This window comes from Agelaius tricolor, unplaced genomic scaffold (genome assembly GCF_023055355.1).
Source record: "Agelaius tricolor isolate 1412-34295 unplaced genomic scaffold, bAgeTri1.0.p SCAF_11, whole genome shotgun sequence".
In the NCBI taxonomy this organism is placed as follows: Eukaryota; Metazoa; Chordata; class Aves; order Passeriformes; family Icteridae; genus Agelaius; species Agelaius tricolor.
This window is the reverse complement of record NW_027269271.1, coordinates 1,415,603-1,439,785: the sequence shown is the minus strand read 5'-3', so window position 1 is coordinate 1,439,785 and position 24,183 is coordinate 1,415,603. Positions and strand designations below refer to the sequence as shown.

General features: G+C 44.5%; 1 protein-coding gene across 4 annotated transcripts in view; it reads left to right on the top strand.

Moving 5' to 3' along the window:
• Positions 1-2,497: 2,497 nt before the first annotated feature.
• SUCO (SUN domain containing ossification factor) overlaps positions 2,498-24,183 on the top strand; it is a 40,121-nt gene continuing 18,435 nt past the window's right edge. For 2 of the 4 annotated variants that reach the window (XM_071435726.1, XM_071435725.1), the window contains exons 1-9: positions 2,498-2,745; positions 14,051-14,159; positions 16,737-16,832; positions 18,096-18,241; positions 21,793-21,933; positions 22,105-22,255; positions 23,177-23,297; positions 23,530-23,654; positions 24,111-24,178. In XM_071435726.1, the coding sequence (XP_071291827.1) occupies positions 2,681-2,745; positions 14,051-14,159; positions 16,737-16,832; positions 18,096-18,241; positions 21,793-21,933; positions 22,105-22,255; positions 23,177-23,297; positions 23,530-23,654; positions 24,111-24,178 (1,022 nt within the window). In that variant the 5' untranslated portion in view covers positions 2,498-2,680. Of the gene's footprint in view, positions 2,746-2,947; positions 3,028-14,050; positions 14,160-16,736; positions 16,833-18,095; positions 18,242-21,792; positions 21,934-22,104; positions 22,256-23,176; positions 23,298-23,529; positions 23,655-24,110; positions 24,179-24,183 lie in introns of those variants that run through there. The other 2 variants (XM_071435727.1, XM_071435728.1) reach the window with 2 other exon arrangements.

The window sequence follows — 24,183 nt, the reverse complement described above, 5'->3', positions numbered from 1 at the left end:
TTAGTTTATTTTAACCAGTAAGGAGCCAAGATCAATAGTCAGAAGAGGAAGGAGTTTGTGTGAATTAAATCACACGTGAAAAAAAAAGAGAAAAAAAAAAGGCAACACTTGGGAAAACAAGAAGCCTTTGTAAAGAGCAGATAGGGATGAATGGCAGAGAAGGCTTTGCCACTGCAGTAAACAAATGCTGCAAAGTGCTGAAAGGCAGAGGCCAGGGTGTAGCCCAGGGTCAGGTGTCTCTCCAGCAGTCCTGAAATGCCCAAATCTCTGGGGGACACTACAGCCAGCCTGTTGGAAAGCTGGGGTGCAGTGGACAAGCACTGCCCCATCACTGTGCAGCTAAAACAGCACCACCTCCTCTTTCCTGCTGCTTCCAGGGTGTCCCTTGGTGGCCTCCTCCAGCTTTCCCTGCCCAGGGTGCCAAACTCCACAGCCCAGGTTTATTCCTGGTCAGCAGAGTGATGTTCCCTGCCCAGGGGATGCAGGGTGAGCTCCAATTCAGCCCAGGATGTCACAGGAACTGCACCAGCTCACCTCCTCCTGAGGTTTTCCATAAAAAATCTGGCCAAGAGCAAGCAAAAAAACCAAAACAAACAAACAAACAAAAAACCCCTGCTACAAACGTACAGCACTTTGTGAGAATTCCATACAAATATTTGCTCCCTGGTAACCCCATGGGCAACTGGGTTTTGGGTTAATTAGGGGCTCTAGTTAGGAGATTGGGTAATCTGTCATTTTTTGACTCTTGAATTGCTCATCAGTTGTTGGGAAACAAGCTTAGCAAGCACTGGTATTTGGGTATGGCAGAGGTGGGGACATCAGGACCCTGCCTGGCTGATCCAGGCTCTTCTCAGGGACTGACTTAAGGGGGCTTTTCCTCCAGGATCCCAGCTCTGTAAAGCTTCCCCTGAAATGATGTGTCCCCTGTGTCAGCTCTTTGGCTGGGTTTGGTCCAAGCTGGGCTCACTCCTAACGGGATCACAGCGTGTGGGAGCTGTGCCAGGAGGGAGCAGCCCCATGGGCTGAGCCAGTGTGGCTTCAGAGCCTTCTCCAGTAGTGGGGGAGGCTGCAGGAATTCCTGTCCCTGGAATGGAGACAGGCCCAGCCATACCCTGTGGCAGCGCTGAGGCCGAGAGCTGGCAGTGCTCAGCAACAGGTTAATGAATGTTTACCAGCTCTTCCAGCAGCCACATCAGCAGGTGTTTGAATTTCCAGCGCTTCATGGATGGACGCTGTGCTCCTGGCCGTGCCCATCGGGTACTTTGTGGGGAAGGCTGTGTGTTGGGATGGGCAAACGCCCCGAGGCGCCCCCAGCCCGGCGGGGAGAGGCGCTCCCGGAGCCGGCTCGAACAGAACAGCAGCGCTGGGACCGCGCTGCTCTGGGAACTTCAGAGGGGCAGGGAGTGCCAGGTGTTAGCGAAAGCACAAAGTTACAGGGTGAAAAATCAGGGAAAGAACTGACTGACTCCATTCACGGCATCCCACAGCTCCATAAGGGCCGGGTCATGAGGCTGGAGCTGCTCTGGGCAAACAGCAGCTGTGACCTGCTGCTGCCGGGATGGCCGTGATTCACCGCTCCCTGCGGGCTGAGCTGGCTTTCCCCGGTCAGAGTCCTGCCATGTGCACATTTCCAGCGTGGCTCGCTCCTGCCTCACCCCCTGCTCCCTGCAGGGCTCCCGGGCCGGGCCGGGCCGTGCTGCTCCCCCCGCTCGTCTCACGGAGAGCCCCAATCCTGAGGGTGTTTTTGGCAGGAGTGAGCCGCAGGGAAGGTTTTCCTGCCTCGGGGTGGAGACCAGCGCTGCGGAGGGGCAGGTTTGGGCCGGGTTACCCACGGAACGTGTTTGGTAACAGCCGGGGTGCTCTGCTACCGTCCCGGTGCGGCGGAGGCTCCTCGCTTCTGTCCCACATGCCACCCGGCCTGCACTCCAGGAGCGCTCCCCGCTCGCCCCCCGCTCCCACGATGGATAGGAATATGCGCTGACACATCTCGGGCGCGCCCACGAGCCCGCAGTGAAGCCGGGCCCCGCTGCCGCTCACGGACCCCTCAGGGCGGCGGAAAATGGCGGCCGCAGACCCGAGCGTCGGCCCTACCCAGCCCGGAACTACAACTCCCGGCAGCCCCCGCGCGGCTATCCCGCTGCGGGCCTCAGCGCTCGGCAGCCTGCAGGGAAGCCTGATCAAAATAAAAATCAAATAATTAAGAGATGTCACGTGGGCGCGCTGGTGCTTGAAACGCCCCTGGAAACGGAGGCAGCGGCGCGCATCAGACGCCTCGCAGCCGGTGGTTTGACCGCCAGCAGTCGTTTATCACTATGGCGATTTCCCTTTAACGGCTTGTTTGCCGCAGACACCTCACAGAGCGGGGTCCTTGGAGGGGCGGGTAGAGGCGAGGCCGCTGCCCAATCGGCGGGGCGGGGAGGCGGGGCCAGCCCTCGGGGCGCTCAGCCTATTGGCTGGCGGCGCGCAGCGGGTGACGCGCATCCTTCCAGCTCAGCGCGTGAGGCTGTGGAAGGGGCGGGGCGGGGGGCCCGGCCCGGCGGGCAGTAACGGCCGCGCGCGCGGGGAGGGGCCGTGCGCAACAACGGCCGATCCCCCTCAGCGCCGCCGCCGCCGCCGCCGCTGCCCGCGGGAGGAGGATGCGCCGCCTCGGCCCGGCCGCGCCAGCCACACCGGCCAGACCATGAGGGAGCCGCCCCGCCGGCCCCTTGCGCTGGGCTCCTGCCTCCTGCTCTGCGCCCTGCTCTGGTGAGTGCCGGCCTCTCCGCCGCGCTGGGAGCGCTCCCTGGGCGGGCTGCGGAGAGCCGGGGGGTGCGGCAGTCGCAGGGCCGGGAGAGTGTGAAGGGAGCTGTGGAGAGGGTCCGGTGCAGCCCCCAGGCCGGGCAGGCACACCTGGGGCAGGTGACACGGGAGCGCGTCCGGGTGCGTTCTGAGAGCTTCCAGCGGGAGGAACCCAGCGGCCTCCCCGGGCAGCTCGGGACGGTGAGCGGTGCCCGGGATGGGTTCTCGGGCAGTGACACCCTGGGGAAGGTGAGCACTGCCTGGGATGGGTTCCCGTGCCCTGACACCCTGGGGAGGGTGAGCACTGCCTGGGATGGGTTCCTGTGCAGTGACACCTGGGGAAGGTGAGCGCTGCCTGGGATGGGTTCCTGTGCAGTGACACCGGGGGAAGCTGAGCGCTGCCTGGGATGGGTTCCCGTGCCCTGACACCCTCGGGAAGGTGAGCGCTGCCTGGGATGGGTTCCCGTTCAGTGACACCCTGGGGATGGTGAGCGCTGCCCCTGGGCTGCCGGGATGGGTTCCCGTTCCCGTTCAGTGACACCCTGGGGATGGTGAGCGCTGCCCGGGATGGGTTCCCGTGCCCTGACACCCTGGAAGGTGAGCGCTGCCCCCGGGCTGCCCGGGATGGGTTCCCATTCCCGTTCAGTGACGCCTGGGATGGGTTCCCGTGCCCTGCCTGACACCCTGGGGATGGTGAGCCCTGCCCCCGGGCTGCCCGGGATGGGTTCCCCGGTAGTGGCACCCTGGGGAAGGTGACAGCGCTCGGGAGGGCCATTCCCGAAGGTGACAGCGCTCGGGAGGGCCATTCCCGAAGGTGACAGCGCTCGGGAGGGCCATTCCCGCTGCCAGGAGCGGCAGTGGTCACCCGGCGGGGGCAGGTGTGGGCTCACCCCACACACCGAGGGTCAGAGTTACATGTGTGTTGTTGTCTCTGTGCTTTTACCGGAGGAATCCCTGCATTTCCAGTTTCAGGCTGAGGTCTTGCACTCTCCTCTGGAAGATTACGGTGCCTTATTCTTGAAACCTTTCTCTGAGTCTATCAGGAGTAGTGTTAAGTTAAACCAAATGAACCCTGTTATTTTTGCATTGATTATGCCTTTGATAGCATTTTTTGTACTGATTACCTGAACCGTACTTAGTTCCAGCATCTCCTGTTTGCTTTCTTTTCAAACTTCCTTTAAGAGATGACATCCAACAGAATACAAATATTAATAGAATGTATTTCTGCATGGTAAGTTCCAACCTTCTTAAACTTTGGCCCTCTTTGAACTTGGTGAGTCACTGTTTGAGAACTGATAGCCAGCTTGAACAGCAAACTGCAAATATTGCAAATGGAACAGCCACACTCTGGTGTTTTACTACAGTAGATTGTTCAGATAGTTTGCTTAAAAAAAGAAATCATCCTGAAGCTCTGGCTTGTCTCACAGCTGGTTGAGGAGTGGGAGCCCAGGCACCTCTCTTTTACACAATCATTTACAAATCTGCTGCTGGTGCTTGTGTTACTGTGTCTGGACAGTCCTGAAGCAACTTTGGTTCATGTCATGACATTTTGGGGTTTGGAGACAAAAGCACATCTTGAAAACTCGGTTGCTGTGTTTACACTTAGCAAAATTGAAAACAAAACAATCTTCCTGGCCATGTGGGTTTGATCAGGTGAGCTGTGAGCCTCAGGAACTGTCTCCAGACAGCTTTGCTTTGCTTTTGCTCCTTGGACAGTGAAGTTCTGGCAGCAGGTTTTAGTTGTATAGCTTGGGTTCCTATCAGGAAAGCAGTTTTTGTTTCTTGGTTAGAGTGCCTTGAGGGCTGATAATCTGTTCCTGCCTCCAGGTCCTTTGTTAGTGGAAGGGGATTTTAGCTTAATGATCAATAGGTGGGCACGTTGATTTTTTTTTTTGTTTTGTTGCTGTGTTCTTAGTCTGCTGTTTCACCAGGACTTGATTTAGTGAAAAAGTTCAGGCTTTTTTCAGGATAATTCCATATGAAAGAAGGAATGTCATGTTCAGCTATCTTGTTGGAGTAATGTATCTGTTCTGTAAATCTCTGACAACTTCTGTGTTCTTCTTTGGTGTGGTTAGGAGGAGAATGGAGCTGCTCTTTCAGGCAGTGTCCTAACTGATGTCAGAACTTGCAGTGCAGTGCCCCAATGCAAAACTCTTTTTTAGAGTTGAGAAAAGCAGCCTGCTCACTGGCTGCCTTTGGTTAGGAGCCAGTGGATTAATTTCAATGTTGAGAGATGCAACTCTAGTTTTCTAGTCTGCTGTTCAAGCATGAATTCACATTAGAGAGTTTGAAATCCTGGCTGCAGGATGGCTTTCGGACCTGCATTAATTTCAGCAGCCATGTCAGAGTTGTAATTAGAAAGTCTTGAAGTCTGTTGGTTCATACATAGTTGGTGGACTATAGAAGTTGATAAATTGTGATTTATTTCACTTTTTACTGTAAAGAAAATCAGCACCTTTGTTCACTTCAGCAGTTAAGAAATTTCAAATAGCAAACAGAAGGATTTGTGTTAGAAATGTTGGCTTTTTAAATTTAGTTGTTTTGAGATGTAATTTTCAAAGGACTTTGTGCTAGTAGGAGAGAAATATTTTCCTTATAGGTGTAACTGGTGAAGTGGTGGTCAACAGATGATTAAATAGAACCCCAAAATCAGGGAAGAGTCCATGAGACAAAACAACTGCTCAAAGAACACTTGGGGCTGTTTGGACTTGTTGCCTTTTTTTAATCTGGGCTTTGTTTTCTTTCTGAGTAGCTGTTGCTTCTTCCCTTGAAACTCAGCTTAAAATAGGAATTTTCAAAATCTCTCCTGATGCATTTTCAAGCTCACCTAAGAGAGTTGGTTCAGTGGGGAAGTACTGATTAGTAAAGATCAAGTGGGGGGAAAAAATGATTGGAACTTGAACTGGAAGATGTCATCCTGGGCATTGAAAATGTGGCAGTGTTTTAGGAGGTGCCCAGAAAAGCAGAGGAGTGAGTAGAGGGTTGTTGCCAAATTGTGCCTTTTCAGTAAAGGGGATGTGATGCTCTCTGGGTCAGTTTTCAGTGCTTGAGGCTTTCTGAAGCTGGGCCAGCCACAGCTCTGACAGCCCTGAGCCAACGGGATTGTTCCAAGTGTCAAAAGAGCAGGATGGCTTTGGGGAAATCCTTCTGCTGGAGGTATGGCTCAGGAATGCAGTGCTCCAAAAATAATGGGCATCTGTGCAGTTTGGGGCCTCCACTGGGCCTGACAAATGTCTGCTGTTGTCCTGAATTCAGAGACCTCCTTAATGCTCCAGTTAATCCCTTTGTGCATGATCATAATGTAAAAAACACATTTCAAACTTGCAGTGCTTTGTAGCTTGCCTCTATCCAGAGCTGAGTAAGTGGAGTAGGTTTAGAAGCTTGTAGGATACCAGGACTCTGTGAGGTGAGACCAGCTGTGATGGCTGTTTGAAGAGTGACCTGTATAAATTATTCTGACATCAGCTTTTGCCTGCCATAAGCTGCACTTCCAAAGTTTAATTGGGGGTCTAATAAAGAAATCGTGCATCCAGTTATGTCTTTCTATCCCAGAAAATTCATTGTCATATCCTGACCTACTTAGCTTTTATTAACTCTGCTGCTTGGGTTTACAGCTGTGAGTAAAAGGAGGATGGGCTCAGTGCATGTGCACCTCAGGATCCTTCAGCTGTTACTCTGTGAGTATCCTGCATCAGGAAATGCCTTGTGTCAAAGTGATTTAGCAGCAAGATGTGCTGGTTTTGATGGCAAAGCCCTGGCCTAGGAGCTCTGACTGAAATCCACCATGAGGGCGTGCCCTGAGAACTGTAAAGGTTGGATTGGGTCAGTAGCACAGCCAGGAGTGAAGCCTGGGTTACCAAGTACAGTGGAAAGGGATACTGGTTTGTATTGACACCTAGTAATGTGTGGATTCTCATGAGAGAAGATATTTCTAGTTTGGCTTTGCATTTGCAGTCCTGTTTGGTTTGGAAGGTGTAACACAGGAGGAGCTCTGAGAACCCCAGTGCTGGGCTGGACTGTGGTAGCACCACCAGGCTCATTGTGTGCTGCTGCTGCACAGGTGAGGGCTGTGCATATCACACCAGGGAGCTTCTGCTGATTGAACCTTTATTTGCTCATTACTGACTTGTGGCTCACACCTAGAGCTCACCTCTGTTAATTGCAGAAAGGTGTGAGTGAGAGGTTTGTGTTCCAGTGTGCCTCATTAATGTGCCCCTTACCAATGAAATCCTCTTTTTTTTCTCATGAGTGCCCTCATGATCTGGATAGGACTACAAGAGTAACTGGCCTGTGGTAGGGCTCAGAGTTTTATCTGCTGATTCTCCTCTTGAGAACTTAAATCTCTTTAGAAGGTTGATGCTAAAATAAACACTGTGCATGTGCATTTTATAGCAGGAAGAAATGAAATTATTTGAGCACTGATCTAATCAGAACTGTTGTCCCAGGCATCTGATTTCAGAATGGGAAGTGTGTTCCTAGGTATGGAGTATCCTGTTTGGAAGGGTCTTTGCTCTGTGGTTAAGGCTGGGGCAAAAGCTGCCCTGCAACTCTTGCACTCCTACAAATGAAAATCGAATGTGCCCAGCTTGCAGCCTGCTCATGCTGAAGATGGTACATGCCAGCAGGGGCCCAAGTGCCTGGCTCAATCAATTATTGAATATTTTTCCTTCTAGGATGATTTGGAAATCAGTGAACTGCTTTCATGCAGTATCTTCTAAAAGATTTGTCCTAGAAACTTCAAGTTAGTTTGTTTGTTATGCAAATGGTGTACTGAAGTGGCCTCTACCCCATCACGAGGTGTCTGTGTTGGTGTAGGAGACCCTGCCTGTTGCAGTGAAATGTGTCCCTTGAGCACTTCATTTGAACTCTTTCTGAAACGTCTTTCTCTAAGCTGCTATTAATTCTTTTGCACTTTGATGTTCTTACTGTGTCTTGTACAGAGACATTTTTTTCTTGTCTTTAGTTTTCATTACTGATCCAGCTTTTGGGAAGTTGTGTGCCTCTTTCAAGGGGAGGACATGCAGTGTCTTTTAAAGTTCACGCTGGAGGTGCTGTATCCTGGAGAGGATGTGCATGAAAAGTTTTAGCCAAAACCAGGTTAACCTAGAACTGTAAATCTGAAAACTTCCTCAATTCTTGCTGGAAATACTGAGCTGGTGTAACAGACTGGTCCCACAGCTTGGGTGGGTGAAAATGTTGATGTGAATGGCAAACAGGATTGGAATATTAGCAAAAGGTTCCAACAGTTCAAAAATCAGCTTGGGTGCACAAAGGAGTGGCAATGCCTTGGCTTGGCTGGGTTTTGAAATGGCAATCAAGATAATGCTGAAATCCCTTACAGATAAGAAGCCTATTAAAAATACATCACCCATGTCTGGGAGTCAGGTGATAGCAGCTTTACAAGGCTTTAAAAGGCTGAAATTGCCATTTCTACACTTGAGTACCCCCCCTCCGTGGCACTGTGCTGAGCTCTGTTGACTGAGGGTGGCTTTTTAGCAGAGCTGGGGCAGAGCAGCTGCCACTGCTGCTGCTGTGCTGTGAGTTTAAGCAGTGAGGGAAGTCTTGAAAAGTGTGTGTGTGATACATTTCTGCAGCCTCCAAAAACCTCAAAGTTTACTGACAGTGCATGGCTGTGCTGTTTCCCTGTAGCCTTTGTGGTTCCTATCACGTTTTTTGGTGTGGTTTGGGTTTTTTTGTGTTTTCTTTTTTGGAGCGGGTGCTCTTCCCCAAACTCTTGCATCAGAGAAAATAACTAGAGTTTGAGAATGCAGGGAGCTTCTGATACTCTGCAATCCTCCTTCAGGATTGCAGAAGTCTGCTTCCAAGGAACACCAGGAACTGCCTGTTCCTTTGAGTGCTTCCAGAGGGGGTTGTGACATCTGCCCTGCTTTTAGTGCCTAAAGTAGGGCACCTGGATAGTCCTTTGGAGGAAGAGGAGGTTTGTGTTTGTTTCAGTGTTACACTGGAACCTGCATTTAAGGTAGGTTGTTGTCTGCTGTGGTCACAGAGCCCTGTGAAGGTGCTGTTATCTCAGCAGCCTTTTCCAGGAGGGAATGGGAGTAACCCTGGGAGCACTGCAAGCAAGGAATGAAGTTGGTCTCTGTTGTTTAACCTGGGAGAGCAGTGGACAGTCAAGAGCAAATATTGTGTTCCACTGTGTCTTTTTGGGTTGGATATCTGAGCATTCCTTGGCTCAGAGCTGACTTTCTTCCCCCCTCAGGACTTAGTGGAATGTCTCCATAATCTCCAGATCAGAGCAGAGGGTGCAGATTCCTGTGTGGCTCAAGGGGGGATGCAGTAAATCAGTTCAATCTGATAAAGTATCTGGTGCTCCTGGAACCTCCTTTTGCAAGCTGTGCATGCTGATGGTATATAAAATACTGAAAGCCCTATTTGAAACCAAAGGTTGGAATCTCATTGTATGCAGCTATGAAATTCAGTATGGTCAGAAGTATCTTTGTGTTTGGCTCCTCTGAGTAAGTGAAATAACTGTTTGGAGAGCACATTCTTTGCAAAGTGTGGGCAAGCTATTAAAAACTTAATTGCAAAATACCACAGATTGGTAAAGAATTTGCAAAAAAGCTCCAATTTCAGCTATTTTGGGCTTGGGTTTTTTTGAGCATGTGAATTGAGTTAGTGGTAGGAAGTGAGGTGATACCAGTGATGCTTAGTCTAGATCTGTACTTGTAGTTTTCAGCTTTTTCCTCCCTTAAAGGTCCATCATAAAGTTCAAAATTATCTTAGTAACACATGCTGCTCTTCTGTGGGAATAAATGGCTTCTAAATGAATGGTGTTGTTTTCTTTGGGGTTTTCTTACTTGTATTGAAGAAGATTAATGATTCTTCTTTGCATTTATCAAGATGTATTTCCACTTCACCTGCAGAAATGAGTGTTGTGTCTGGGGAGGTTGTGCTGCAGCACTTCAGTGTCTTGCAAGTGGCTTTTCTCCTGTGGCAGGTTAAAACAATGTCCTGATCTTCATTTTCCATGACATTTACTTTGTTCTGCAGGCTCTCAAGTACAAGTCCCCCTGGCTGAACTGTTGGGAGGGAAGGATTGATTCCATGAAGTCGCTGGGGAGAGAGGAGGGTTCCCTGCCCTTGCTGTTTTTCCTGTGCTGCCAGAGGCTGCCAGGCAGGTTGCTGCTGACTGCAGAGCTTGGTTGTGGATCTGCTGAGCTCCTCATTCCTGCAGAGCCTTTTTCAAACTCTTTGTCATTTAGCTGGTGAAAGCAGTCCCAGACCTGTGGGACTTGCTCACAGCAAGAGGTGTTGGGTTTTGCTGCTTTCCTTGCCCTTTCAGGCTCGTTGATCTGAAGTCAGTTGCTCTGTAATGAAGGCGATCTTCAGCAAGCAGCACTCACAGGCCTGCTCTGCTGGCTCCAGCCCCTCCTCTTGCACAGGCCTCTCTGAAGTGATCTGTGAATGTTTTGGGTAGGGAGTTGTGCCCTGGCAGGGACAGTGACATCTTCTTTCCCCTCTTAGCTGGTGGGCACTGGCACAGCTGCACTATTGGTAACACAGCCCTCTGGGATCTGTCAGTGCTTACCCTGCATGGAGGCCTTGGAATTGGTGCACTGGTGATAAATTCCTTTTCTTTTCCCTTTGCTTCAAATTCCTCTGTCTTGCAGGTGCCAAATGTAAACTGTTCTGAACTGCTTCACTCTCCAGTGTCCAGAAATAGGTCCTGCTTTTGGAGAATCTATGAAATTAATAATTTTGGGGACAGATGTGTTTGAACTGAAGCTGCGTGTCAGTGTTGGATGAAGTCTTTGGAAAGGAAAGCTCAAGCTCTTTCTCTCTGATCAAATTGTGGAAAAACTCCTCTTACCTTCATATTTTGAATTTTTTTTAGCTGTAAGTTATATGATTAATTTTTATTTCCAGTTTTTTTGTTTTCTACTTGATTTTTATGCCTGTTAGAACAGTTATCCATAGCTTCACTATCTCTGGTAGTTTTCTGCAGCCTTCGTCACAATTACCTGAAGAGTTTCAGCCATATCAGAAGTGGATGGTCTTTCACATGAAACTACACTGCAATTTCAAAGCCACCTGCCCTTTTGAATTTCAGTGTGTTCCTTTTCAAAAGCAGAACGTTCATCAGCAGGGCATGGGCAATTTGTGCAGCAGTGAGTGTAGTGAACCATCCAGATAGGGCTGAGCAGCCTTTCTGCTTCAGTGGGCAACCACAGTATGAGCCTGCCCTGAGAAGAGTCAAGATTCCCCCACCCACCCCTGCTGCTTTGTCTGAGCTTGTAGCCTTTCTTTTGGGTTTGTGCACATGAAGCTGGAAAGTTCGTGGTGCTATTAGAGAAAATAGCTTTTAAACTGCATTAATGATAGGACAAAGAGTCATGCTTAAGCTCCTTTGTTCTTGATGAGATTTAATAGCAGGTGGTGTTTTGAGTCATGCCTACAAAAATGGAACTATTGAGAACTTCAGCATCCACGTAAGTCAGCAGCTGTGGGTTATGTGTTTGGAACAATCTCTTCATCTGAAGATCTACCTTGTACCTGAGACAGTGTCTCTGGGGACTGATCTCATTGGGGCATTAGGTCTGCTCAGTTCTGAGTCAGCATTCAGATCCCACTCCTGGGTCACAAGGCAGAGAAAGACAGATCAGCATGTGCTGTACTTCCACTGGGTGTACCCTGCAAGTCAGTTAAACTCAAGGGGAATTTTGCTCTCTGTAAATTAACTCTTGGTTTCCTTGTTGATTTTTTTAAATGGTTATTTTTATTGTGAGCTCTATCCTTTCAGCTAAAGAAGCCTGTTGAATTAATATGCAAAATGTTAGAAGTCAGAAGGAGAAAACTACTGCTGGTGGTGTTGCTCAGGTTATTAACTTGACTTCTCCCAGACTGGCTGGTGTCTCATGGTTCTGTGTTCTGAGTGCTCTGTCTGATGAGTGATGCATCCTGAGAGCTGCATGCTCTGCTGCAGGAAGGGATCAGGCTTTCCTGTGGGTGCATGCACACACACAAAATGAGCTCTCAGTCCCCTCCCTAGCTTGGAGGGCTTTTGGGAGACTTGAGGCATCTTGTTGGAGTTGGGGAGTAGACCAAGAAGAATTTTGGAAAATAAGTAAGACAGACATTGGACACAGATCATGTCAGAGTAACTTAAATCTGAGCTGCCAGTCTGCATTCTTCTAAAATCTGTGACCTGATAATGCCTGATTTCTTGCATGAAATCTCTCAGTAGATTAAGGTAAGAAATCTATGCCTTCTGTGCTTTTTGTGCTAAAGCAGTTATTAGTGCATTTTTGAGGGTAGACCTTTGTGTTTTAAAATGCCAATTCACAGCCATTGAAATGTTTCCTTTTCTGCCCCCAAGGAGTTACTGCTGTTCTGTGCAGCTCACCCAAGGTGCCCCCCAGAGTGGAAGTGAAATGGGAAACAAGTGCCTGTGCCTGAGTAATGAAGGAATGGGATGATGCTCTGTAATATTTGATGTTTCTGGTGTATTTTTATGAAGTACCAGGGAGTCCTTATATCTCTGAAGAGATGTACTGGAGCTAAGAGCTTGGGAATTTCACCATGAAATGATTGAAACCCCTTTTCAGAAATAGAAATGACTCAAAGGATTTGCATAACTAATTTTTTCCAAGTGAGAGCTAGGTAATAAGGCCATAGAAATCTGGTAACATTTCATTCATGCTCTGCAGTGAGCCTCCTGTGCATAGGGTAGGACAGAGGTTTGATGGAAAACTCAATACTAACAGGTAACTTGGGAATTTGTGTGAGAAGCTTATGCCTAATTCTCAACTGAGATGTGACTTTGTACCTGCTATAATATGTGGTATTATGTTTTCATACCTTACATTCAGTTCTTTATTTTCCATCGACTGCAGCTGCTTCTGCCTGATTTGAAGGCTTACATTTAGTATAGAAGAAAGATGCTACCTCAAAAAGAAGAGAAATTACTGAGGTGCTTTGGGGCTGAGACAGAGGTGGAGAACCTGACTTGCTCATCTCTGTAATATGTCAGATTCCACAAGTTCCTTGTTCACTGTCTCTTCTGTGGAGAGAGCCAATGAAAAAATATATTATATATATATATATGCATGAAACTTAAATTTTGAATACTTGTTTGTGGTCTGTTGTTTCATGGGTTCCTTCTTAGTGGAGGACTCTACACTGCACAGGCTTCCCAATAAAGTTGATATTCAAGTTTGAAGAAAGCTGGTAATTCAAATTCCAAGCAGTAGTGATCCCAGTTGTGTGAATAATGACCTGCTAAAAATCTTACTGTTATGATTAATGTTAAGGCAGTTTCCTTTCTCAAAACCATTGTCACAAAGTTGCTGCATGCAGGTTGTTCTGTGCTAGAGCCCTGTCCCTCCTCTGAGGAGAAGGTGGCTCTTGTTTTCAGGGTGCAGGGTGATGTTTGTGTTTGTTCACAGGAGCTCATTCCAATCACCTGATTGTTATGTAAACAGCATTTCCTGGATGGAAAATGTTTGTGTTTAAAGTGCTGGCTTGCTGGTGTTCCAGCATGGTTGAAGACTCCATAAAAGCTCAGTTTGCTCCGTGTTCTGCTGGCCTTGGTTAAAATCAGCATGGAAACCTTTGTGCCTCCAAGCCTGTGGTTCACTGTGCAGGTGCTCCCTAGGGTGTGAAGGGACCGTGTATGATGAGAAAGAAAAGATGCCTTCTGGTACCAGTGTTTATAGAGGGGATGGCTGCTTTTCTGCAGAAATAAATCCATTTCTGGTGACAATTAAACTGTTGGAAAAAAGTACAAAACAAATCTCATGGGAGGTTTTGCCTGGGGCTTTTTTTTAGTGTACTTATTTTCTCTAATTTTCTTCAATGTGCTTGGTGATGTTGACTATACAAAACCTTCTCAGGTAGGCTCTGTACAGGGGATTAAGGAGATTTTGCTTTTTAGTCTGTGACTTAAATTTTTGCTTAGTAATAATGATTGCTAAAAATATCTCATTGCTTTGTGTCAAAGGATGTTGATTCAAGTTGTTCCTAACTTGCTGTAACTTAGCTAATTTGTGCCAGCTTTCACTTTCTAATGTGGTGACACTCCAGGATCTGGTTTGGTGATACTTTTTTTCTTTTGGAAGCAGTAAATTTGTGGTGTTTTCTGTTGCTAACTACTTCTAGTGGATCCTCAAATGGATTTTATGAATGAGTATCCATGAACTGTACATGTATTTTTTAGATGCCTCATGGGAACAGCTGAAGAAGATTGAGGGAGACAATGTGAGGGAATTCTAAAATTTCATTTTAAATAAAGCTTTTTGACCTTTTTTCATAGGCTTCCTGTTTGGAATGTCTTTTGTAAAGACACTCTCTCATCAGCAGTGCAGTATGCTTCAGGTGATGCTTGTGCCCTGGCCAGCGAGGATGAAAATGTCCAGGAAAAGGTATGCTGGATACATCATGCTAATTACTCACTCTGACTAAATATTAAACTGTAAAATAAGATTCTTCATAGGCTCTTCAAGGCTAGAATGTTTAATGTACTCACTTGTTTGAGCAGTGATATCTTCCCATGGTTTTATTCTCCTTTACTTCATTTCTTGCAGTCATGCAACAATTCAGGTGGATAGTTTGGGGCAAGAGAAGGAATGAATAGTAAAGCTACTGATGCTTGGGTTTTTTTTTTAATTTGGGGGCCAGATGTTAGAAGTGGGCACTGGGCAAGTGTGGGACTCTGTAGAGCCGGGATGGGTAAGTCTAGGCCACAGATGATTGTTATCCTAAAGAGAAGATTTAAGATTAATTGGTTCAAGTCAGTATTTATCACTTTGCATTCCTTCTGTTCAATAAAACTTAAGAGGGCTAAAATGTGTTTCTGAAAAGTATAATAAATTAGCTGTGGTCCCTTTCATTTTTACTTTACTCAGCACTTTAGGTTAATTGAGTGTAATTGTCCCACCCTGATTAACTCATGGCAAGTTTCTGCATCTTGCATTGCATAGCAAATTCCCAAGCTGTTGAGTAAGAAAATCATGATGATTTCATTCATTTATTTATTTACCCAGGTACAGAATCAGTCCTGTTCTAAACATGGGTAGTATTGATATGTTGGGTTTCCTATTTCCTCCAGCAATCTGTAGTAGTGTTAATCACAGTCCTCATTCCAAAAAAGCTTTTATATGCCACAATAAACTTGGAAAATGTGTGTGGAGCAGTCTGGCTGGCTCAAGTGGAGAGCTGCCTGACCATAAAAAATCCCTTTAAATACTGTAGGTTTCTTAAGCATTGCACCAACTAGGGTAGCTCTATTTTTTTGCCAGCTTGTGCAGCCAAATAGCATTCCTGTTCCTCAGGCTGCCTAAAAAGAAGTTCTGCTTGAATTTAATGTCTGATGCAATAATACTGGAAAGATTAAGTAAGCTTTGAGACTGGGAAGCCACTGGTAAATGATTTCCTACTCTGCCACATTCTTCCTTTCATTCTGTTAATGTGGATGCATAGGTAAGCAGATTTCTGAACTTAAACCCAAAGATGTGAAAACTGATGTTACACTGTTAGACTCATTAAAGAAGATGTCTAGGGTGGGTGAGAAATCTTAAGCAAGTGTCTGTTTCTCCTGATGAGGCTGCTGGAGCTGTCCTGCTCCAGAGGAGCAGTTGTGCAACCTTGATCAGCTTGCCTTAGATCAGTTGTCTCTTCAGCCATTGATGCTATTTCATCTTAGGGACTGGGATATGAGTTAATAGTTATTTGGGGGAAAATGTTGCTCCGTTGTCTCTTAAGGTTTGTCAGCTCAGATTTGTGGCTCCTGCACTTCAGTGGATGCTTAATTCTCTCAAATGAATATCATGGAGTGTTGTATAGCACAGCAGCCCATTTTGGGTCTGAACACTGGCACCTCCAGTATTTGGCCATGGGGTTTTAGGTAGCCCTTATACAACAAAATGGGTATAAATTTCTACCACATTTCTTGCTGTATTTTAAAGTATTGCTCAAAACCAGCTTGCATATTTTGTAGTCATGACTTAATGTTTGAAGGGCAAGTGTAAATTCTTGCTGCTTTTAGTCTGGTGGGGTTAAAACTTTTTTCCTCTCAAGGTCTGATACATTTTATTTTGTGAATTCCCTGCTGTTGATGGTGAATTTTTAGCTGTAGAAGAAAAGGTTGTTTTACAAGGTTCTGGCAGATTTGTGTAATTACTGTAGTTCTGCTGATAAGGCTGCTACAACTGAAATGTGCCACGTGTTATTTTCTGATGGTTGTCTGATGCAAGTCAGCTTAGAATTTTCTTTTTCTCCTCTTTTGGGCAGCAGGGAGATAGGGGAGAGTTTGTCAACATGGGAAGTTGTGATGGTGTTTGCAGGGGTCCAAGGATGAGGGAAGAGATGAGGATCTGACTCCATGTTTCACAAGGCTGATTTATTATTTTATGATATATAGTATATTAAAACTATACTAAAAGAGTAGAAGAAAGGAATTCATCAGAAGGCTGGCTAAGAATAGAAAAGGAATGATAACAAAAGCTTGTGTGTCGGACAGAGAGTCTGAGCCAGCTGGGCTGTGATTGGCCATTAATTAGAAACAACCACATGAGACCAATCCCAGATGCACCTGTTGCATTCCACAGCAGCAGATAACCATTGGTTACATTTTGTTCCTGAGGCCTCTCAGCTTCTCAGGAGAAAAAATCCTAAGGAAAGGATTTTCCATAAAATGTGTCTGTGACAGGAAGTCATAGAAGAATGAGGAAATCTCCTTAGCAAACAAACTGAATTAAGACAGTGCTAAAATGATCTTTCCAGGGAAGATTTAATTGAATCATTTTAACTTGCTGTAGTCTTTGTGCAGATGAGATTTGAAACACAGGTGAGCAGCAGTTCTGAAGGTGAATGTAGTTTAGTTTTTGATGTTCTGCTGGTGAAAGAAGTGCTGCTGTTGAGTGTGTCCCTGGGGCAGCTGCTCTGGCTGAGCGTGGAGCTGTGCCTGCAGACTGACTGATGTTCCACCTTCACTCTCCCAGGGGGAAGAGGCTGCTCCCAGCCTGGAGCCCGAGGACTCCAGCACACGGAGTTACTCTATGGAAGAGCTGCTCCATGACTTGACAAAATCTCACCAGGCAAGGCTTTTGTTTCATTCACTCTCTTCATACAGTCTTCAAATGCTTCTTGGATTTCAGTCTTTCACTTTGGTTATCTAGAGTTCATAGTAACTATCTCTCATGTTTCACCTGTTCACTGGGTTGCTGTCAGACTCATGTTTCCAGTAAAAGAGAAAATGTGTGAGCTAACAGACCTTGCATTTCCCATGTGCATAAATAATGAGTAATTTAGTATTTGGAGGTACTGACTAAAAACTTTCCAAGATAAATTAAAATTGGATATTGTAGGTATGGATGTCTATTTATAAATAAAACATAAAAAGTCTTTTCTCTGAGGTCTTTTATGTAGATCAGGCTTGGAGATTATAGCAGTCCATTTTAGCTTTGATCCTTCATGGCTTCTATCACTTTCATTTCCTTTGTTAAAATGGGAAAAGGGTTGTATTTCAGCTCTGTGCCATTGATACTGTAAAGTCTGTGCTTGGTGTTAAATGTTACAAACCAACTGTTAAAGATTATTTATTTGAGTGCATATTTTTGTTTTGTAGTTTACAAAATATCATATGCAGGACATACTTCAGAATATTTATTTCATGGTTTGGGTGTTTAAATGTGTTAAAAAGTCCTGACCCCTTCATGTTTAGTGAGATGACATAGAGTAATGTAGGTATTGACAAGCAATTTTTGTACAATATTATTTCTTTTTGCTGCAGGAGTTAACCTGACCTGTTTCAGTGGTTATCTGCTCTTTCAGATTTACAAAGCCTTATTTTGAGTGTGCTTATGACAACTGAAGACCTAGAATAAATAAGAGTCAAGACTACTAAACACTCAAAAGAGAAAAGTGATTTATCTCTTTGTTCACTTACAGCATGGAATAGGCTTTAAATAATTTTGGACCTCTGTTGGAGTGATGAAATTAAAAGCCTTCTTCTCTAAAATTTAGTTTAGGATGAAAACAGTAAATTTAATTGTAATGGAACATGCAAATAGAAGTGTTTCTTTTGGTTGCTGCAATATTCAAACTGCTTTTCTCATGTCAGTCTCTGTAGAAATGCATCATTGAGGAAGCTGTTGCACAGGCCTACTCCAGTTGATATTTTTACATGATTATTGCAGCTGTCCCAGAGTAGCACAGAATGCCACACAGGTCTAGGAAGAAAGACTATTAATTTCTGACAGAAATGCAAACTGTTAGAACTCCATGTTAGATGTTACTGTGGGAATGCTTTTCTTACTCAGGTGTTGAAAAATGTATATTCACCTGGAATGTTTTTACAGACAACAGAAATAAGTGAAACAAGCCAGCCTGACGTTGTGAGTCCACCTTCAGTAGATGTAAATGAAGCTTCCTCCAGCATAGTTCCAAGCACTGAAAACACTTCCAGTTCACCTACCTCAGAGATACCTCCAGTCTCACAGCCTGAGTAAGCTCTTGTAATTTTGTTCTTTTGGTCTTTGAGAGAATCTCACTCTGCTCTTGTTAAGATGTGTAGTAGGGATAAGATGGGATTGCTCCCCACAGTTGTTTTGCTGGTTTATGGTGTCAGTGTGGTGGTGTTTGTGGGTCCCCAGGACAAGGGAAGAGATGAGAATCTTGACTCCATGTTTCAGAAGGCTGATTTATTATTTTCTGATATTATATTATGTTTTTAAAACTGATATACTAAAACTATACTAAAGAAAGAGAAAGGAGGGATACATCAGAAAGCTAGAAAGGAATGGTAATAAAATCTTGTGACAGACTCAGAGTCTGACACAGCTGGCTGTGATTGGCCATTAATTAAAAACAATTCACATGCTGGGTAAACAATTCTCCAAATCACATTCCAAAGTAGCAAAACATGGAGAAGCTGAAGCTTCTCAGAAGAAAAGATCCTGGCAAAGGGATTTTTCATAAAATCTGTCAGTGACATGTCAGTGCTCAGGGAGCGTGCCACCATTTCCTCAGTGTGTGGATGAAGAGTTGTGCCCCTGCACGAGGGGGACACCATTGCCATGAGCAGTTTCTAAGCCAGCATGCTTAGATAATCTGTACTAGAAAAGCCCTCAGGGCTTTACCATTAGCATTTCTGCCTTCACAAATGTGCTTTCACATCTGTGTCAACAAGCACTGAGGCTGCTTCAGCAATGGCCTCTGCCTTCAGTTAAGGAGGAACTCTGCAGAATTTTATCTTGGGACTTAAAAACAGAGAGTCTCAAGTTCTGATATTGGGAGACTTCTGACAAAATAGCAAATTGTCATATAAATGCAGTCAAGGCAGTTCAGTTCTAGTGCTCAGTAGTGTATTGCAGAGCTGCCTCTGCTGCAGGCATCTTTCTGGAGTCCATGAACTTTGTTTTGTTTCCCTTTTGTGGGATGTTGTGCTGTAAAAGTGAACTGTAGTATGGAAATTCGTGTGTGATCTTCCAAGGATGTTCACAAAGTCCTGTTGGGCTTTTGGGTGTGTGCTAAGGGAAGTAATGTTGTTCTGACTGCTGATGAAGATGAAGTATTTTGCTGGATAAAAATTGAACATAGTGAAAATGAAGTAGATGTGTCTTTGGTGTTTTGGGTTTTTTAAGATTTCAGTTTTTCTGCTTTACCAAATTTCATTTCTTTACCATAGAAAAGGTATGGAAATTTTGTTTGCTGGCTGATTTTGCCTAGTTTGCCAGGGCTAACACTTAAACACATTTTGGTATTTCATCAATGTCTTTAATTGGAAGCCTTCCAAAATTTGCAGTTTTTATAAGGCAAAACTGGAATGTAGCTTCAGCCTGTTCTTTTTATAGCTTTTTTTTTTGACTACTCCACTGATTTATTTGTGTAATGTGTTGTAAGCTCTACTGTTGTCAGGTCCTAGAAGGAGACAGGATGTTATTTCCTTTGAAACATTCAGCTTGGTGTCTGGTAATTGTTGGAAATTGTCTGGCTGTCACAGCTGGGGAATACTGGAGTGCTGAACTCCAAAGACTTGAGCTGTGAAACAAATGAAAATAGAAACTTGGTTTGGAGCACCTGATGGAGGAGTTCATGCTGGGCAGTGGTGTTGGGACACCAGTGCCATTTACAGGAAGAAAGGGCAGACCTGGTGTAGCAGAGAAGCTAAAAAAAATAATGTTTATCCATTATTTCCAACTGCACTTCAGCTCTCAGTACTCACAGGTGGTCTCTTACTGAACAGGTGAATATCCAAACCAGCTGTGGTCCAGCTCCATACTCAAACAAGGTCTTTAGAAAGACACAGTTGCATTTGTTACCTTCAGACATTTTTTACCTTTTGCTGGTTTAGATGCTGATTCCTGACAGTGTAACCGAGTCCAGCTCTCTCAGGTGTTACTGGTCTAATATTTCAGCAGAACCTCTTAGTCAAAATATTTTGGAAGGAATTTTATCCCAAACAAGTTTTACTTTGTAGTGAATCTTTTTTTAGAACAGCACTGAGTGTAACTTTTCTACCTCAGTCTAATCTGAGGAAAAAATACTGAAAAATAATCTGAGCTCTTTTTGTCTGGAAGTGAGGAACATGCTGTGCAAAGTGACCTTCATAATGCATTTTAAAAATTAAGGCAAATCAAGGTACTCAAAGGAGAGGGAGCACCACAGCTTTTAGACTCACCTTCTGCCAAAATTAGTTACTTGAGGCCAGTCAGGTACACCCTGAGAACAAGGAATTTTTAAGTTCATTCTTGTCCCATATTTTATTCAGTTGATAATTATTCATACAGTCACCTACCCACTGAAATGGAGAATATGTGCAGCTTTTCAGTTTTGTGTAGTGGTCAGCATTATTTAGTCAGTAAAGAGTTGCAGGCAGAGCCAAACACTCTGCATCTCAGATGGAGGCATTTTGGGACATGCAGGGTAAATACTCTCTGTTTATTGCTAATACATTCTTGTATTCATGATGTTTGTTAGATTTTGCTACATAGCAAAAAGTCTTGGAATACCTAGGAGTTTTTTGTTTTATTCCACAGGAAATTTATCATATGAAAGGTACTAAAATTGTCTCCCTGGGTTGGTTGCAGCTGCTTCTGTTGATAATTGTAGCAGTCAGGGAACCAAAAAGATCCCCTTTGAAGTTGCTGACGTGCTGTTTGTGTTTTGGCAGCTCTGTCATGATACTGGATTAACCTAGTTTGCTGCTTCCATTAAAGAAAGCTTATGTGGAAATTTAGAATGCAGAGTAAAGCCTTTCCTTAGACCTGGCTGTGGGCTGATCAGCATGGGAGTCATCCCTGTGCTGGAGAGGAGAGGACAGTCAGAAGTTAGCACCTCAAAGTCACTCTTTGCCCATCCCATCATTCCTGAAGAGCAGAGGGAGGTTTTCTGTTGGATTTGTGTCTCAGGGTTTGTCTGATGAGCTGTGCTCAGCCTTTCTGGGAGCCAGGAGGTGAAGCAGTGGCAGATGAGCTGGTTTGGGCTGTTGGTACAGCTGGGATCATGGTCTGCTGGGCTACCTGATTTTTATTACACCAGCAAAAAAAGAGAAATACATGAGTAGAAAGGCTGGCTCTGCTTTTCTCCCCCCTATTCTCCTCTAGTTTTAGCCAAGTTCTGTTCTCACTGCTGCCTCTTGACTTGGGAGCATGAGGAGCTTTTAGTGAGGGAACTCAGTCTCTTGTTTGCTTCTTTTGTTGAAAGGGAAAAGAAAATTGCTGGCAGCCAGGTAACTGTGAGGATGTTGTTAGCTTGTAGTGATGCTGGGAAGAATTACCCAGTGCAGTGTTTGGATGTTGGATGAGAGTACTGGGAGATGAGAAGCCTCTTTTGAGTTCCTTTCTGGGACAAACAGGCTGGAAAAGGAAATTCTGTTCTTTCATGGGTACGGCTGAGAATGCACTTCCACAAGTACAGTGTGCTTCATTCTTCTTTTCTTAATTATTTCTGTCAGACTGTTGCTGTATTAAACCTTTCACTTATCTTTGTGGTTGATTGTCAGGGTTCCTTGTATTATCAGAAGGCTAAAAAAGGCTGTTGTTTGTTTCCCTTCAGTGCAATAGAGAATTCCCGTGCTGATATCCCTGTAGTCAGCTCTAGTGAAGCTGAGCAGTCAGAACCTGACTGTGATATTGGTGGGACACTTGAGGCTGACCCTCAGAGTGAGCCTTCCTCTTTTGTCAGTCCACCAGAGAGGTGAGTATCCAAGCAGGTTGTGTGTGGCTCTGAATACTTCAAAGGGAGTTGTTCTCTTGTGCTGGCTTTGCAACAAACATTTGCATGTGCTTGCTTATCTGTGTACTTGTGTGAGTGTGATACTGCATGTGGAGACCATGTTACAGATCCTGACACTCCTTCAACTTCCAGCCTTGCAGGCCAACATATAGAGAACATATCATCTTCACATGGCAAGGGAAAGAAGACAAAATCTGAGTTTGAGTCCAAAGTTTCAGCAGCTGAAAAGGGGGCAGATGAGCAAAAATCTGCTCTTAATGCTTCAGAGAACCTAAAAAGGGAGGTAAGTTGGTACACACAGGAGTAATGCCCTCTGTTTTTATGGTAAAATATGTGGTGTGCTTTTATTCTGTCCCAGAAGTATCACTTGGCCCTTGTTACAAGGGGATATGTAGCTGGCCAGGCCTTCTAACTGTATGACTTTTTTCATGCTCTGGTTGTGAAGTACTTCCTAAAGCTTCTGGTTTTTAATAATTAACTCTTTTTAAAATCAGAATGACTAAGGCCGTGGCAATACCATTTTTTGCTGCTTTAGGATCATGTTTAAACTGTCACTTGGCAACTACCTCTAAAATATTGTCCACAAAATAACCTCTACACTTGAAATGTCTACCAAAAAATGTTCACTCATGTGGTGGTGTGCTGAATATGTTTGTATAAAGGAGAAATGAAAACTTGAAATGGAATAATGTACAGTTTAGTTGACAGGATTTTTGCTTTGTCAGGCAAGTCCAAAACATTATTTCTGAGATACTTAAAATGGTTCCTTTAATGTTTAATCATTCTGCTGTTTCTGAGAGGTTCAGAAATCCCAGAGAACCTCTGGAATTCTGTCATGACAAGCACTGATGTTTAAAGATTTTTGCTACAGGGAAAGCTTTCTTCATTAGGAAGAGGAAAAGCAAAACTTGGGAAGAAAATGCAGGTGTTGGAGAAGAAGGCTGACATTTTATTTAAAATATATTAGCTTAGCCACAAAAATTGCCAGTATTTCAGTGAAATAATCTGTAATTCTGAGAGAAAATCATCACTTGTTTTTTCTGGCTTATAATCTTGCTTACATTGGCTCTAAGTTGTTAACATGGGTGCAAATGATGTGTCTGCCCTTGACTTGATCAGAGCATGCTTTGTTTTTTCAAGTTCATCTTTGTTTTCATTGTTGGTCCTGAAAAATATTCACAAGCAGTGGTTCTTTTTTTTGCAGAAAGACTTTAAGAAGACAGGAGAAATTGACCCTACATCAGTAATAACTCCAAAGGACCCTGGAGACATTCCAACATTTGATGAATGGAAGAAGAAAGTCATGGAAGTGGAGAAAGAAAAGAGTAAGTTCAGGATTCATTAGTTTGGTCTAAATCCAGAGCACTGTCATCTCCTGGCAGAGCTGAATAGCAGGACTGTCTCCATTTGGAATGCAGCCTGGAACTTCATTTTTCTGCTAGAACTATGTAATTAATAGCCTTCATTATATAAAAGCAGTGAGCAGAAGTTCCCTGACAGTGCAAATACTGCTTGTTTGTGTGGTTTGTTATAGTAGCAATATTTTCTTGTTCCTAGGTCAGTCAATGCACCCTTCTGCTGTTGGTGGGCAGCATTCCACTAAAAAGGTCCAGAAAAACAGGAATAACTACGCCTCTGTAGAGTGTGGTGCCAAAATTTTGGCAGCAAATCCAGAGGCAAAGGTAAGCATTTATTAATTATTAGTGTTCAGTTTTTAGTGTACTGTTATGCAACAAAGTACACTTAAAACTGAGCACTGGTTTGTGAAGTTGTTGTTCTGTGTTTGAATTTATTGGGATTTTGATTAATAAAAATAGGATGTAAACAATGGTCAGTGCTTTTTTTAAGAGGGATTGCTATAGAACTTGATGTCTTTTTAAGTGAATTCAGAAAATGGGAGCAGAGTCTACTTCCTACAGAAACTGAACAGAGTTACATTAAAGAGCTCACCACAGTAAATAATCCATGATTACCCCAAAGTATGGCCTGCTGTGTCCTGGATAATTGTCTTGCTCAGAGTGTTGTTGAAACTAGTCTACAAACCTAATTTCCAATTTATTGCTGGAAAGAGGGGAAAATCCTTGATGCTGTTGGTATCTACCATGCAATTTAAAATACAAATTCTTTTCTTTCTACAGAGCACTTCAGCTATTTTGATGGAAAACATGGACCTTTATATGCTCAATCCTTGCAGTACTAAAATCTGGTAGG